Source organism: Vitis vinifera, chromosome 6 (genome assembly GCF_030704535.1).
Source record: "Vitis vinifera cultivar Pinot Noir 40024 chromosome 6, ASM3070453v1".
NCBI lineage: Eukaryota > Viridiplantae > Streptophyta > Magnoliopsida > Vitales > Vitaceae > Vitis > Vitis vinifera.
This window is the reverse complement of record NC_081810.1, coordinates 17,865,915-17,882,755: the sequence shown is the minus strand read 5'-3', so window position 1 is coordinate 17,882,755 and position 16,841 is coordinate 17,865,915. Positions and strand designations below refer to the sequence as shown.

Below are 16,841 nucleotides of genomic sequence, written 5' to 3'. Positions count from 1 at the left end.
AAATAAGCTAGAGGTTGATGCTTGGCCTCACATGTCAGATAACAAAATCCAGACAAAAATGAACCAATTAAAAGTGGTATGAGATGTTTGTTTCACAGCAAAAGCTGATGGAACCATCAAGAAAACCAACACAAAATTAATTGAAGACAGCTCCCTAAAGATCAACCCCTCTAGAGTACTGCAAAATAACATGAAGGAATTAGTGAGAAGGATTCTTCAACAGGAGATCGAATTAATAGAAGTAACTGAATCATGATCAAAAGTGAAAATCCTCCGGAACTACTAGAAAAGACTGAATAGTAAGAAAGGGATGCGTCACCACCTCGATGATTGAATCCAAACTCAATGTATATGCCACCATCATTCTTCCATAGGAGGAAGATCATTAAGATCAAAATCTAAAACTCTTCGGCCAGTGGTAGGGCTGGCCTCTCCCAGTGATCCTTCTTGACTGAATGCAGCTTCAGCTAGTCCCTGCCAGTGAGTCCTTTCATGGATGCCCAGACCCTGATCCATCAGGAGGGTCTTGTTGCAAATCTGCGTAAAATGCATAAGGGAAGCATCAGGATCTACTATTCCTGTGTTCATCTTCTCAGTGCTTTTCCTTCCAATCTCTTGGAGCTGTTCCTGATCAGGCAGGCTCCCATGAGTGTTTTTACACTGCCATTCCTCTTCCATCTTCCTCTCCTTGGTTGATTCCAGGTCAAACTCATGTTCTAGCAAGATTTGCTGTCTCTTGTGCAGGCCTGAGCTTTCATTTTCAGCCTCTTCTGTTTGGCTGCTGTCCTCAATGCCTAGCTTCTCTGACAGGTTGGGACTATGGAATGAACGTCCTACATGAGCTAGCATCATTCGCTTCTGTCTCCTCTTTCTGGTTGTGATCCAACATGGAAAAGATTCACAGGAATTAGCGCCTGAGGCAACCAAAGTATACTTATATTCAGTGGACAAAGTCGAGGTAGAACCAGAAGTAGTCTTAGCCCTTGGGGGAGGAGGATGGATTCCCCTCCATGGCCTGTTGGGATGGCACCTCATGTGCCCAAATAAGGCGTGCAATGACCTAAAATTCTTGTTACAGACAAAGCAACTGGACGTACCTTCTCCATCATTCTCATCAAGATCATGGTTATCTCCATTTTTTGGTGGATCCAAAGGATCTTCCAGTTCCACCTGTTTGTTGTCCTCCAAGCTGTGAACCATATTCACATTGCTGTGAATTTTCATGTGACCCGTCAAAGCATTCCAGGAACTGAACCCTTTGTTGCAGAACCTACACAACACTCTTGGTTCATGGTCCCTGCAAGCTCCACCATACTCTTGGCTCATTTTCTCAGCCTCTTCAGATTGCTATCACCTTACTCAATACCTTGAGTATGAATTTTGATACAACTCGATTGGGGGACAAGATTAATGTATATCAGACCTTGCAACCTCCTTTCTAATTCTTTTCTAAGTGATCAGTTCAAGTGGTGTTGCTTATGTTCTCTTTAACTTCAGGAAGTTGAGAGAGCTGTGTTAGCATACATGATAAAGAAAAGAAAAAGAAAGCCATGGAAAATGAGAGCAAAGGATTCTTTCTGGGTAGGAAATATGAGGTAAACCAGGAAAAAATAATATTGGTGTGTGAATTGATAATTGATTGGGTCTTCACTAATTTGTTAGAAATGAAACTGATTAGTCAACTAAATGAAGCTTTAATGAAAATTGAATGAGTTAAATTAGCTTTATGAAAATTCTTATTAAAGGATAATAATAGAGACTTGAAAGGGCATGCACTAAGGAGAAAATTAATAATCAAATTAACCACTTATATTTGTAAGTTCTCAAACCAACTTATTTTAGGGCAATTAATATTTATTATATTAAAAATAATATTTTTATTTTTATTTATTGAGAATTGACCGTTTCTTAATGGAATTAATCCCAATTGAATGCCAATCAGAAGATTATTTAAGGATATGTTTGGTTCCGTAAAATACCAAGGAAAGAAAAAAATGCAAAAGAAAATTGTTTTTTAATATTTGATTGTCTTATGAAAAATATCAAAGAAAATCAAATATAATTAAAATTAGTTAAAAACTCACGTATTTTTCAATTATTTAACCTTTATATCAGTTAATTAAAATAAGTAAAATGAGTTTGAAATGGTAAATAAAAATAATTTATCATCTTTTAATTTATTTTTATTTTCTTTTACTTTTTCTTTCCTTCTACTTTTCCATTATATTTTCTCTCTTACATTTTCCCTCAAATATTTCAAAAACCAAACATAACATTAATGAAAATTTCACACAAAGATGATGCATAAAGATGTTTTATAACAGCTAATAAAATTTGAATTTTGGACTTCCTGGGGTTGTCTTTCAATCATCGATGGAAGTTACAAATTTAAAAATCAAATTTTTTATTCTTATTTCCATTGATTAACAATTAGTATGGAAATTAAGAGAAAGACTATGCAAAGAACATAAGAAGTTGAACAAGAAATTGAAAAAATAATGAAGTTTTTTATGAATATTCTTTTAACCCTTGAATTAAAAGGACTATAAGAAATTATTAATAACTTGAAGAAAAGATAAATTGTTTTTATCTTTTGTTTATGGTAAATTAGTGAGCTTGTATCACTTATATTTGATTCCTAGGAAAATTTGTGGGAAAAAAATTAGAGAGGAAAAATGAAAGGAAAATAAAAAAAATAGATTTAAATTTAATAAATTATTTTTATATATTAATTCAAATTCATTTCATTTATTTTAATTTTTCAATGCAAATATTAAATAATTTGAAAATATATAAATTTTTAATTAATTTTAATTATATTTTATTTTCTTTGGTATACTCGATAAAATAATTAAATATGAAAAGATCATTTTTCTTAAATTTTTTTTCTTTTCTTAGTACTTTTCGAAACCAAACATAATCTAAGTGAATCTAACATATTGAGATAAAACCCTTTATAAGAGGGAAAAAAAATAATACTAAGTAAATTTTTGAAGTTTCCACCCAAACTAATTAAGCCTATGATAAATATTAACGATCCTTCTATTGATGCTATTCAAATTCATTTTCTAGAAATCCTAAGAAGTTAGGAATTTATATTACAAAAGATGATCTAATTGTGCTTAGAAATAAAGGCTTAATTAGTTAGTTAAAATTTTACCCCTTCAAATTCTCTTAAATTTTTACCTTGAAGCTTGGACTCTTAAATCATGTTTATTTGTTTCGTGGCATAGGGTTATTTAGCATTTATCGAACAATATTTTTAGTGAAAATATTTTTAAAGAATCACTTGATAAAAAAACGCTATAAGTGATTTTTCATCACTTTTTAAATTAAAAGGCTTCATAGAATTATTAACAAATATACTCTTAGAGCCCGTTTGGCACTACTTCTAGTAAAAGTGTTTTCTTCTACAGTACTTATGTGAAAAACTCTTTTGTGAAAAAACATTTTTATGAAAATCTAGATAACTGATTCTAGTAGTGTTTTTAATAATATATTGCATAAATACAAAAACACTTTTAATCGTAATAAATTACTAAAAATGACATTTATTACAAAAAAAATATATTATAATAAACCAAAAACGTTTATTACAAAAAAAAAATATAAACATTTATATTGTTAAAAAAACTCAAAAAACACCTCCCACGTGTTTAGGAATATATATTTAAATATAAACACCTCCCACGCGTTTAGGAATATTTAAATATAATATCTCTTCCCTCTATCATCCATTTCCTTTTCAAAAATGTTTATATTTAAGAGAAGAGTGACAAGGAAGAAGATAATGAAAAGGAAATGGATGATAGAGGGAAGAGATATTTTAGGAATATATGAAAATTTTTGCAATGTCTTTTTAAAAGAAACACCTCCCACGTGTTTAGCTAAAAAACACTTAAAGTATTTTTTTTAAATTTTCAAAAGTGTTTTTTCAAAATTTTACCTATTTTTTATCTTTAAAATGTTTTTAAGTGTTTTAAAAGATAGGAACACTTTTAAAAAGCATTGTCAAACAATGTTGGATATATTTCATATTTTCTATTTTTAAAATAAATTTTTATATAAAATACAAGAACTTGAATGCTATTTTTAAAATGTAATGATTTTTAAAAACTCATGTATCATAAAATTTTTACTACCTTAAATTTTAAAATTTTTTAAAATGGTTTTTAAGAACATCATATAATGATATTTTTTATAACTGTTATTTAAAATAGTTTTTAAGAACAATTTTTGAAAATTGTTCTTTGATTGTTATAAAACAAAAGCCTGTTTAAAAACTTAAAATATTTTTACATGTTTTGGTATTTGTTATTTAAAATAATTTTGAAAAAATAGTTTTTTAGAACACTTTTTTAAAATTGTTCTTTGATTGTTATAGAACAAAAGCCCGTTTAAAAATCTAAAATATTTTTAATATGTTTTTAATATTTTTAAATATGTTTTAAAAATATTAATTATTTCTTAAAAAAACTTTTAGAAAACAAGTGAAAATAAAAAATAAAACAACTAAAAGATGTTTTTTTTAAAATACCTTATTTTAAGAATAAAAAACATAAAATATTTTTTTATTATCAAACGTATTTTCTATAATTTTTATTATAAAAAAATAAAAAATTGTTTCAAAAGACAATCCACAATTATATATTAAACCTCTGTTTAAAAATAAAATCCTTGACCTAGAAAACATAGACTTGTATCAGTTTTTTGTCCGTCGTTCTATATTACTATAAAAATCTTTTCTATTTTTCACATTTTTTTTTTATATCAAGAACCCATTATTAGTCCATTATTTTTATTTTATATAATAATCTAAATTTTTTTTACCATTAAGAATGGGATAAATAAAATATCATTATTTTAATTTCTTTTTAATTTTAGTTTATGAAAGAATTATTTAATTAAAAGAGAGATTAAATAATTTCATATTTATGAATTTAACTCTTTGTACATTTCAATTAAAAAATACTCATTTTTAAAAATTTAATGAGAATAATCCAAATGTAAAAAATAAAAATAAATAAATAAATAAATAAAGGGGATTGTTTCATCATTTTTAATCTATTAATTCTCGGCTGAAAGACGGCGGAGGTGGCTCAGGTGAGGCTAGTTTTCTCGGCGGCGCATCCGCCGGTGAACTTTGAAGGAAAAAATGAAAAAAAAAAACAGAGCAGAGTTATTTGGCGCTCTTGCTCTTTCCTAATTCCCAAACGAGACGAAAGCAGATGGAGAAGAAGACCGCAGGCATCCAGGAGATTCAAGGCTTCTCATACAATTTCATTCTCAGGTGATTGGACTTTGTCTTTGACTTAATTTCTGTCAATTTTCCTGCAGTTTCTCTTTAACATTTTTAGACAATCTACTGTTAGCCTCTTATGTGGATCATATATTTATGGTCTGTTTGGCTGGATGGAAATCTACCGTCCAAACAGGGGCTTAAATGTTTGTTTCCATTATAATGGACCAGAGCCCCACAGAAAGGTTGAATTGCAATGAAAACCCTAAGTTATTGTCAATTTTGTTGGTGTATAATGCATCCTTTTTCTTAATATTTTATTTATTTATTTATTTGTGGTAGGTTAATCGTGACTTCTCTCCATCTACTGGTGAAATCTGACTTAAAGAGTGTTCTGGCGTTTTTTTTTTCTTTTTTTTTTTTTGGAACAGAGGGGTGGGAATGGGAAACCAATTCCATTTCCAATTCATTACCGTGTTTGGATCGTTTTTCAGAATGAGAATAGGAATCAAAAGTTCTTTCTCCTGGAAACCAAACCCCACTTTTGTTAGAATTTTAATTCACCTCCATTCCCATCCAGTTTTCATTCCTATTCCCATGTGCCAAACACATCCTTAGTGTTGTTTGAGGGTGGTTCTAATATTTATATCATCTTCTTTTTTTTCTTTTTTTGGATTTATTGACTATGGCAACTCTTTTCATTTGAAGATACTGTTTTTGGGAAAGAGGATGTCTTGTCCTTCATATTTTCTTTCACTTTAATAAAAATTTCTTCTATCAAAAAGAATGAAATGGTTAATTGAACAGTTATCCAGAAAAACAGATATCTTGAACCGCTTGTTGGCTCTCATTATAATAATAAATACAAAAGCTATAAGGTTGGTGTGTTTCTTATGTTATTCCATTTTCCTTTGTTGTGGCAGAATGGACTAAACTTAATCACCAAGATTTTGGATTGGACATTAAATTTTGGAAACATCATCTTGAAAATCACCTAAATAAAGAGCTTATGCTAGTACAAACTTATCTTTCACTGGTTTTTCAAATTATGTAGCTCACTCTTTGTATATTATGTGTGTGTGTGGATATGGCATTGTGTTTCTTTGTCAGGCTCTTATCTGGAGATTCTTGTAGTCGGTTCATGAAATTGATTTTTGAGCATCTATTGAAGTTGTCCATCAATAAATCACCATGACCAACTCTCCCATTTCAGAGGGATGGTATAAAATACTGACTATGCTTTAAATATTATTTGGACAATAAACCATCATTATTTATCACTGAACTAGGAACTCTGGGATTTTTAGGTTTACACGAGCATTTCTTCATAATGTAATTGAGTTCTACTTTGTGATTTTTCTGTCTTCTCATTATAGGTCTTTCCACTACTCATGGACTTTCCAAGTCTTGTGCTTTTTGTTGGTATAGCTTCTGAAGAGGATGATGCACCACTCATCTGACCTTTTATACTATAGGATTGCACTCTACGTAAGCTTTTGTCTCCAGTTGTTTTCTCCTTACTTTGCCTACCTTTTTCTGCTGACTTTTGGCTTTCTGGATATGATTCCACTGGAGAGGATTCTTTTAATTGTCCTTCTGTTATATATCTCAAGGAGGTAACAACCTGACAAAATGTGAACAAAAAAAATGCTGAAATATAATGTGTAATAAATGATGAAGCTATCACTAGTTTCCACAGAAGACCTCATGAGGCCTTGGGAGTGCTTAATTATACCATGTATTAATTAAATCCTATTTGGTTTTCATCATCTATGTGACGAATTATCTTTCAAACTTGCAATTATAGATTATTGCTTTTCACAATGCAAATTTTTGTCTACATGACTTTCAAGAGAATATGCAACTAAATTTTAGTCCCTTAAAATCATGGAAAATTGTTTGATGGAAGTTTTGGGGTGTAGAAGTTTTAGCATCTTAGAATTTTAAATCATTATAAATGATTCAAATTTTCTATATGAAGTATATTGGTATCAATTTATGTAGCTTATGAATTATGTCTTAGCTCCATCCCTTTTTCATCTCTTGATGTTCTTGTACCCTTTTCAAGTTTCTAATACTGATAGCCTACATATTTTCTTTAAGGTTCTTCTAATGCTATTCTTCTTATCTAGGGACTTAAATTAAAATTTGAACTTGATATTTCTTGCAATTCAAAAGTTTTATGAAGTCAACCATTTTGAATGAGATTCATAATTTCTTACATTTTCTAAGTTAAATTTTAGATAAGATTTCTTACAATAATTTGAATGAGATTCATAATAACTTGCATCTCCATAGTTCATTTTAGATAATATTTAGATGACAAAATATTCTTTTATCAGTCTTTCTAGAAATCTAATTACATTCAATGCACTTATTGACATGGTGCGCAAGGACACTCGTATTTGATCAGTTGTTGCCGTGTTGAACGGTTGATTTACTGTATTATGTACATGTAGGCTATGTTTTGGTCACTGACACCTATGTTTCATGTCTTTCTTTCTTCTTCTTCTTCTTCCCCCTTTATTTCAAGGGTGGCCTTTTTAGACAACTAGAATCCACTTTAAATGCGAATGCACATGCCAATTCTTGGTACATAGCATGCATAAACATGTTTATTTCTATAACTCATAACTTTTATTAATTTCAAAATTTATTGTTAAGAAGTTCTAAATGGTAGGAACTTACTGAATCCATGGATGATCTTTTCTTAGGATCCTTGCTAAGGCATTTTTCTGTTACTTGAACCATCCAAGAGAGCTGGTGGACATCATGGGAGTCAACAATTCTAGGATCAATCAACTCTTTGTACTTTCTCTCATCCAATAGTGGTCTTGCCTGTAGAAAAATGATTTAGAAAGAATGAATATAAGCCACTGTGAAATTTGATGTTTCCATTCACATGAGAGGCAGTGAGTGAAGTAGAAGATTCCTAGGTCAAAGTTCTGTATGGAGGCCCTTTGCACGTGGATCTATGTTTTGTGATTCTTGCACACTTTTATCTCTCTGGTTTTTTTTTTAAATCTCGTTCTTTTTATCTTTTTGTTTATTTGATACCTGCATAACAGAATAGAATGCCATATCTTAAGGAAAAGGGAACAAAGAAATGAATTTGGGGTATTCTTTAGAAGTGGTGATTGTTAAGGGTCACAAATCCATTGCATCTTTAGTTCTTGGAAACTTGAGTACTGCATATCAAGGGCAAAGAAAACAAACAGTTCAAGAAATGACCAATGAGGATTCTAAGATTCAAACCCATATAATAACTTTGACATGCTATTTGAATTGGACTAAGGTCTGACATGTAACATGCTGAAGAAAATTGTGGCATGTACTTGTTTCACTGCTGCTGTACCTGTCTTCCATACTTACTCTAGTAGTAGTACAGGGTTGGGGCAGGAGGTGAGTAATTATGGGTGTGAACAAGAAATATGATCAACTGTTGGAAACTAATTTGGAAAAATTGGATCTAATACGATTAGTGAAGGATTACTTTTTAAAATCCCAGGTAGTACACTTCGAGGATTGAGAAAATTCAAGAAGGCTCTTGTTAGATGTTAGGGAAGGGAGGAGACATTCTATATGTTCGAATGCCAAAATGTGAAAGAGACTTGGTGCTTGGAAGATTTCCTTTAGGTGCATTCTTGGATAATTGGCTTAGCTGATTTTCTACTGAGATTTTCAAGTGTATAGAAGTATCTATGGCTTGCTTTCAAGAAGATGTTCTACCCAAATTATGGCTAGTTGCTGATATCAATCTTCCTGGAAAGTCATCTCTATGGGCTTCTCATATTTTTCCTGATTTTTTCATTTTTTTAGTGGTGGTGGGTCAAAAATTCATTTCTGAAGGGAGGAAAATAAGCCTCTTTTGTATTCTTTACTATAATCTTGATCACATTTTGAGAGTTAGGAAACTTTCTATATCTAATGTTTTAAATCAGTCCCAACCTCCGGCTTTCTGCAATTTTGATTTTTCATCTAATCTATCTAATCAAGAAATTGAAGTTTGTCCTCAGCATTACTCAGTAACTTGTTTCTCACTCTCCATAACTTCCTGATGGGGTTTGGATTTTGGCTCTCTTAGATGTATTATCCTCTCTGTGTTGCTTTCCTACTCCTTAGAATGATTATCCAATTGTCTTCACAAGCTACTTTCATTTGAAAATCAGTAGTTCCTAATAAGAGCCTTTTCTTGGTTAATAGCTAATAAAAAAGGTTAGTACTAGTGATTAGTTACAGGTTATGGCTAGGGTCATACGTAGCTCTAAACTTAAATCATTCTGTTCTATGTTTAGAAAGTTTGCAAAACAGTGGATCACCTTTTTCTTCACTGCCCTATCCTATGTGGACTATGGAACTAATTGTTTCAGCAGGCATGCTTATCTTAGGTTCTTCAATGGGATGAAGCCCCATGCCCATACATGGAGAGGCTGTGAGACAATGGTTTGCATTTTTCTTCACTGCCCTATACTATGGGGCCTATAGAACTAATTGTTTCACCATGTTAAGCTACTCATTTGACCGAGAAACTTTAGCTATTGGGTAATGAGTCCAAAATGTACACAAAGATGATTTTCTTTTGCATTAAGAAGTTCCAGTAGGAGCCTTAGAGGTATGGTTCTTTGGCTTGGTGCCATGCTTGCTATTCTATGGATCATTTGGCCACAGAGGAATCTCAAGATTTTTGGTGACAAGTGGAGGCCAATTGAGTCCTTATGCAATAATCTTCCTTGTAGGAGTTAGATTCTACAGAATCCATGGCCATCCTTCTTAGCATGATTATGTTGGATTGTAGCAAGGTATGCCGTCGAAGTACTATTAACAGGACATAGCTTGTCATTTTGAGAGCTCCCACCTTGAGTATATCTCCGGTTAAATTCTTTGGCTACAAACCTAGGCCAAATGGGGATTGTTGGGAGTGTTTTAAGGTCAGCATGGCATTTCAATCAGGTTTATCTGAGCAACTAGTTTAGGGTTGGCTATAGAAGCTAAGATCTTGACTTTGATAGATGGCTTATCATAGGAAAAATCTATTTGGATTAGTAACTTCCAAAGGGAAGGGGACTCAACTGTTGCTATTTTGAAGGTTGCTCATTGGGAAGCAGGAGCATGGAATGGGTTGAATGGATTTGGAAAAACCTAGATCTTGGGTGTTAAGATCCATCAATGAGGCAGTGGATCAATTGGCTAAGAGAAGAGAGTATTTGCTCTGGACTTTTGTTTGGGGACCTCCTACCTCTATGAAGGTTTATCTAGGTCTTTGGTTCCTTGCTAGCATGTGTGATAGATGAGGCTCACATCTCTACTGTTTGTGTTTAAAACCTTTGCTTTTAATTCCCTCTTCTTTGCATTGAAGGGTAGTTCATCCTTCCTGTATCCTTGATTTCTTTTTCTAATCCAATGGATTGTTGTTTCTTAACGAAAAGAAAATGAAAGATTACTTTTCTTACTAGCTCTTTTCCAGCTGTTTAACTATTGAAAGTTTTATTGTAGCAGTTAAAAGAAAATGGGTTTTTGTTTCTTACCCATTCCACTAGACTTGTTCCTTCAAATGTCTTGTCTGTAGTTCCACGGCCGGTGATGAGCTCCAATAGAACCACACCAAAGGAATAAACATCTGTCTTGGTTGATGCTTTCCCACTGTCTACATATTCCGGAGCTGAGTATCCAAAAGTCCCATCAACCCTGTGCTCTGAGGATTGGTCTGATTCAAATGGTGGTCTTGCAAGCCCAAAATCTCCCAGCTGATATATTCAACATTTAAAATGGAACCTAGGTGAAAATTTTGCTAAACTGTGCTGTTATGTGGAAATTACAGCATCTGAGATTCAAACTATTACCAGAGGTTCATGGTCATGTGACAGAAGAATGTTGGTTGATCTTACATCTCTGTGAATTATGTTGTTATGATGCAGATAATTTAAACCTCTAGATGCACCCAGTGCTATTTTCACCCTCAGCATCCAAGTCAAAGGTGTTGATCTGTTTTCTGCATCAAAATCCATTTCAGTGTTAGCATTAAGCTTTCTCTAAGTCCTGGTAAAGATTAAATATCTCAACTCTAAATGTTGATTATTTTGTTTTTGCATTCTAATGACTCTTACGTGATAGATGTTGATTCAGTGAACCATTGCATGCATACTCATACACAAGGAACCTGTGACTTCCTTCTGAACAGGATCCCAGCAGCTTGACAACATTCTTATGTCTAAGCTTGCTGAATGCGTGCACTTCTGACTTGAATTCCTCCTCTTCTTGGAATTTTGGATCTCTATGTTGCTTAACAGCAATCTTGACCATATTCTTTAGCTGACCACTGAAGACTGGTCCAAGTCCACCTTCAGACAGGAAATTTTTTGCAGAAAATCCGTCTGTTGCAGCTAAGAGCTCTGCATATGAGAAGTCTCTTTTCCATCCTTCCTTTGGCTTTCGATTCTTGCATATGGAACAAATTAAATGATCAAACATCTCTTCAATCTGCTGACCTTCCATTACATCTTCAGTGCTGTTTCTCTGCATCAATCTTTGATCTTCTCTCTTTTGATCAGTTCCTGTTTGACTTACCCCTTGATTATCCAAAACTGCACATGTTGATTTATCTTCCATGGTTTTTCCCTGTGCCTTTGATTTATTTTCCCTGTTGCTCTGTGTCAGTTTTTTATCTTCTCTCTTTTGATCAGTTCCTGTTTGACTTACCGCTTGATTATCCAAAACTGCACATGTTGATTTATCTTCCACGGTTTTTCCCTGTGCCTTTGATTTATTTTCTTCTTCATGACACTGTATATGACCAGTCTCCAGCGCCATTGAACTTGAACTTTTTGTATTCTCCTGGCCTGATCTTTAGATTATATTGGTCAACAGGCTATGCTTTTTGGCTCTAAGGAAAAGGAAAATGAAGCTTGATATGCTTACTTGATGTGGATGTAGAACATGAAGTGGATTTTGAATAATTACTCCATGTAGGTCCGCTGCTGTTGTCTCCTGGCTCTTCATGTAAGGTGATTATGGCTGGATTTAAAGATTCTGAAAGAATCCACATGCTTTGTGATGTCAGCAAAAATTAAGAAATTTTCCTCTCACACACTTGCCAAGAAAAAGTTAGGCAGAAGCTAACTGAAGTTTGTTTCTTGTTTCATAATAATCTGTAAGATTGAGAGAAGTGTTTTATCTATGAAACATGTGAGTGAATTTGGTGAATTGAAGGTGGTTGTCGATTACTTACTCATAGGAAAGATTTCTATGCTGAAAAGTTCCTCTTCTTCTGGGGATCCTGGTATCATTTCATTATATCTTACTTGAAAATTTCCTTTTACTTTTGGACCTCTCAACTCTTCTATGCAGTTATTACGTTTCATCCTTGATATCCCACATGAAAGCTTCTCTAGGAAGTATTTCCTGTCTTTCTTCATTTTCCTGTTCCACAGTTGAGTTTAGAGTAAAACACTTAGTGTCTTCACTTGTATATTACAATTTATCATCATCATTTATAAATATCCAAACACTGAAACCATTCCTTTTCTGTTCTTTCTTCAAAATATTAAAACTGATAAAAATAATGCTGATAAAGGGTGCAGCTGGTTTTTGTTTTATCTATTTGAATTGGTAGAATATTGTAAAGAGTCTAAAATGGTTCATTAAGTGAGGATATGCTCCAATTTATTATGTAATTAAAAGGTACCAGTTTTGAACAGCCTGGTTCTTGCAACTTTGAACTGTTAGTTCCCCTATTTTCTAATACTTATAGGATAAGGTTCCTAGTAAGCTGTCCTTGTACTTATAGGAAGACTGTTTTTTCCTCACCTGTCAAGTATCACCCATGTTGGCCGTAAATTTATAGCTGCCTCTGAAGCAACCTCCTTGGTTGAAGGTCCTGCCGTCACCTCTATCTTGAATTTAACCTGAGTTTTCCATGCACAGAATCTCATTAGCTCTTTAATTTGAAAAGAATGTCACATTGCAATTTGCTGTACTTATTTCTTCCTTTTTCTATTAGACTTTTAATATGCTACTTTGTATCATTTGAAAAATATCAGTTCTAAATGCCTAAATTTAACCCATTGAGATGAGGTGAAAGGTTTCTATCTTCACTGTGGATGATTTGAGATTTTTTATTTTTTTACTTTGGTATGATATGTATAATCCAGATATCTATCTGATTGTTGGTATCAGTATTGTTGTATGATATGTATAATCTGGTTATCTATATGATTTTTGGTATCAGTATTGTCCTCCAGTGATACCATGGTTCAGACCAATATTTAAAGCACACAAATAGAATATGTTTGTGATTAGTGAATACCAGTATAGTACACACAGAACCCTTGTGCATCAGCTTGAGACAGTTTCTAAAGAAACTCTTTTCAAGGATCTGTTCACTTGAAAGAGTGTTCAGTCTTATGCATGGAGAGAAGTTTTGCCTTAACAGCACTTTTTGGGATTTTAGGAAACATTTAGAGACTTGTGTTAAATATCACAAAAAGTGGGAAAAAATAAAATTGCAATTTGCAACAGTGAATATCAGTAATGTTCAGTGTTACTGTTCGAAAGAGTGTAAATTCTAAATATTTGCAGTTATAGATACTTGCTGATTATCTTTTATTTCCTCTCGTATTTTCATGACTAACTGTTTGAATATTATGTTATGTTAGTAGTTACAGTGAAGAGTGGGAAAATTCTAAGACATTGGTTGATCACCAAGTTCTTGACATTCTCTACCTTCTTTGTGTCATAGAGCTTAGAAATCTGAAGAACTTCCTTGCTGTTTTCATACTCTTGCTTCTTCCTTGCTACTTCTCTATTGATCATTCTTTGGTTTGCTGCAAGCATCGAATTAGAATCCACTCTGCTTTTGTAGCCCACTGAAAAGAGCACAAAAGAGTAAAGAAAAAAAAAAAGGAAATAGAAACTGGAAAACACAAATTAATAAAGTTCAGTAGGTCAGCTATTTATAATTGGGTTGAGCTTTTTACTTGAGATATTTACAATGTGATTTTTCCATTAATTTCAGGAATTAAATACGGAGGTCTTACACATCTTCCGAGCTCGCATGAAAGATAACGTACTAGGGGTATTAACCTGATGAAGAACTCCAAGGAGAGTGAGCTCATCTCCAGGCTTAAGTGATAAGCCATCCAGAGCCCATTTGACAGCACTTGAACTAACTTCCCGTGATGCATCCTGGATTACCACCACCCTCTGAGCTGCTGTGGACATGATGGGTCTGTTTGAAGCTTTTGCCACTGGAATTTATGTCAGATTGAAGAGAAAGATGAAGCCAAGGCAAGTATGAATATCTAAGTAATTAGTTTTTTCATACTTCAGCCCGTTCTTATTGCTGGTAGTAGTTAAACACCATTTTAGAACAGCTAGAAACTTTTAACAAACTTCCAATGAAAAAAAAAAAAAGAAAAGGAATAAAACCTTTTTGTTTGATCAGAAAGGATTATTATTTGGAGAGCTCTGAGAAATGATAAGGAAAAAACAGAAGTGGAGAATTGTTGATATGGAGAGCAACTTTGAACCAATTGACTTGAGATTGATCTAGCAAACCAGAGGTCTAAAGATGATGAAATTTGAACTAGTTCAGAACATTATTAGAAAAGGCGGTGGTGAATCCGGGAAACATCTCTGAAGCCGTTTCAAGTGCATATTCGGATATCCCCCAAAGGAATTCTTAGTTTTAGCAGTATTGTTCCTAGATTTAGATAGGTTGCCACTTTGGTTTGTTTTGACAGTTCCAAAGCTCAGCATTTTCCACCCTCGTCTTATATTTGTTTTTTTGTTCCCACAGGACAATGGACTTGGGCTATTCTGATTAAAACAATGCTCTCTTGGAAGATTTCTGCAATCACTAAACTGATCTGATACCTGATGGTGTACCCTCAAGGCTGAGAAAAATCCTGGCTGCATATCCGCAATCGGACGGTTATGAGGACTGCTCATGGCAACATTTGTGGCAATTTTCTCATGAAATCATTACCCTGATGATTGGGCTGAGCTATCTCAAAGATATGTTCAGGAAGCAAATATTTGGGCTGTTACCTCTTGAAGAAAAAACAGATGAGTTGGAGGCCTGGCCTTTCATGTTGGGGCATATTCCTCTTGTAGATTCCTTCCATTAATGGTAACAAGATAACTTACATACGATACTCATGATAGTCTATAAATAAATATTTCATAATTTTACAGATATTTAATTGATATGTTATTGTCTAAAAAAGATATATTTCAGAAAATAAAGCATTTTTCTATTCTGAATTTTGTGTGCTGGTGGGAAATATTGGCCTAAAAGAAATGTCACTCAATGGCTAAAAATTGTGGCTTTTTTGGCAAACAAATTTATAAAAAATGATATAAAAGAAAATATTTCTACAATTATCATAATTTTTATTACATTTGAATTTTTTTTTTAAATAATAATAATAATAATTTTGTGTAAAATATCTGTTGGAAAAAGAAGTTAAAAGGTAGAGGTAAAAGGTAAAAGGTAAATGGTAAATGGTCTTTCATTTGAATTTAGTATGACCTAACTTTGTCATGGAGGTGGTTTAGTTCATAACTCGCATACCACCACTTTGTGTATTAGATAATGATCACCATAATAGATGGTTTCCCGAAGGGTTGTCATAGGTATAGGTATGGGTTTGATCGGTCTAAATAGAAAATACTTGTAATCCTAAAAAGATTAGTGGATTTAGAATTATGCACTATGAGATAATTGTGCGTGAATCCTAAGATCTATCATTAGATTACATTGGGTGTATTATGTACTGAATTTGTGGATTAAGAAATCCTCGTCGAAAATATGTTTTTGGTTGACAATATATAGTATGAATCATAAATTCGAGAACAATATCGATTATCAATCGATAACTTAGATAGTCTTTTACTTTCTTCCACTGATCAATAGCATGGAACGACTTACTTAAAATTATCTAATAAATTGGGCTTTAGCAAAATATTTCTTATGGCTTGGAGTGCAACTACAACATTAGCCTCAACTAGTTGAAACATTGGTGTTTAATAGGGAGTGAAGACGTAAGATGACCAATAGATCAAAACAGGAGAAAATTTAGTAGCATTTGCCTCCAAAAGATTTCTCAGGTAAACTTGGTACCCAAGTCTAATACTGTTATATTGATATAGGCATTATTTTGTGCATTTTATCATTTAGGATTCATTTGTGTTTGGAGCCCCATTTTTTCTTTCATTTACATCATCAAACTTAATTTCCAATCAAAATATTATCAATTTCATAATCAACTATCTATTTAGAGGTAGATTATCTACAATCAACTCATATGTCGAATTTAATGGAAAAAATTATAAAATCATTGTATCTAAAATAAAAGGCATACATATCAAGTGTGTCATATGCTAGTAATCATCTCTTATGTCTTAGGCACCTATGGTAATTTTCAAATATAGCCTCTACATCACATGATGGGTTCATGTTGGCATCGACAAGTGCATCCTTGTGAACATCAATAGGCTTACATCATAACCTTAATGTCTTGTCTTGTCTTTATCCACGTCCTTCTCCTCACCTTCATCCTCATCCCATCCTTTGCCCTTGTCATGGTTACTCCTCATGAGTTTT

The 16,841-nt window shown here is 32.9% G+C and overlaps 1 protein-coding gene and 1 long non-coding RNA gene across 5 annotated transcripts; one reads left to right on the top strand and one right to left on the bottom strand.

The window, feature by feature from the left end:
- Positions 1–360: 360 nt before the first annotated feature.
- LOC104879686 (zinc finger protein ZAT2) lies at positions 361–1,326 on the bottom strand. Its single transcript, XM_010653382.1, has one exon. The coding sequence runs from the start codon at positions 1,324–1,326 to the stop codon at positions 361–363; it is 966 nt and encodes a 321-aa protein (XP_010651684.1).
- Positions 1,327–5,040: 3,714 nt separating this feature from the next.
- On the top strand, positions 5,041–15,499 carry LOC104879658 (uncharacterized). 4 transcript variants are annotated; one of them, XR_002030209.2, is made up of 7 exons: positions 5,041–5,290; positions 6,616–6,727; positions 10,806–11,015; positions 11,155–11,278; positions 12,104–12,240; positions 14,250–14,525; positions 15,033–15,499. It is a non-coding gene; the product is annotated as an uncharacterized LOC104879658 (long non-coding RNA). The 4 variants fall into 4 exon arrangements; XR_002030208.2 differs by having other exon boundaries at positions 10,736–11,015; positions 12,104–12,235; XR_002030206.2 differs by having other exon boundaries at positions 10,736–11,015.
- The last annotated feature ends 1,342 nt before the right edge of the window (positions 15,500–16,841 follow it).

What these genes read in the sequence shown, in the direction of transcription:
- LOC104879686 (XM_010653382.1), bottom strand. Translation starts at nt 1,326, where the DNA reads ATGAGCCAAGAGTATGGTGGAGCTTGCAGGGACCATGAACCAAGAGTG.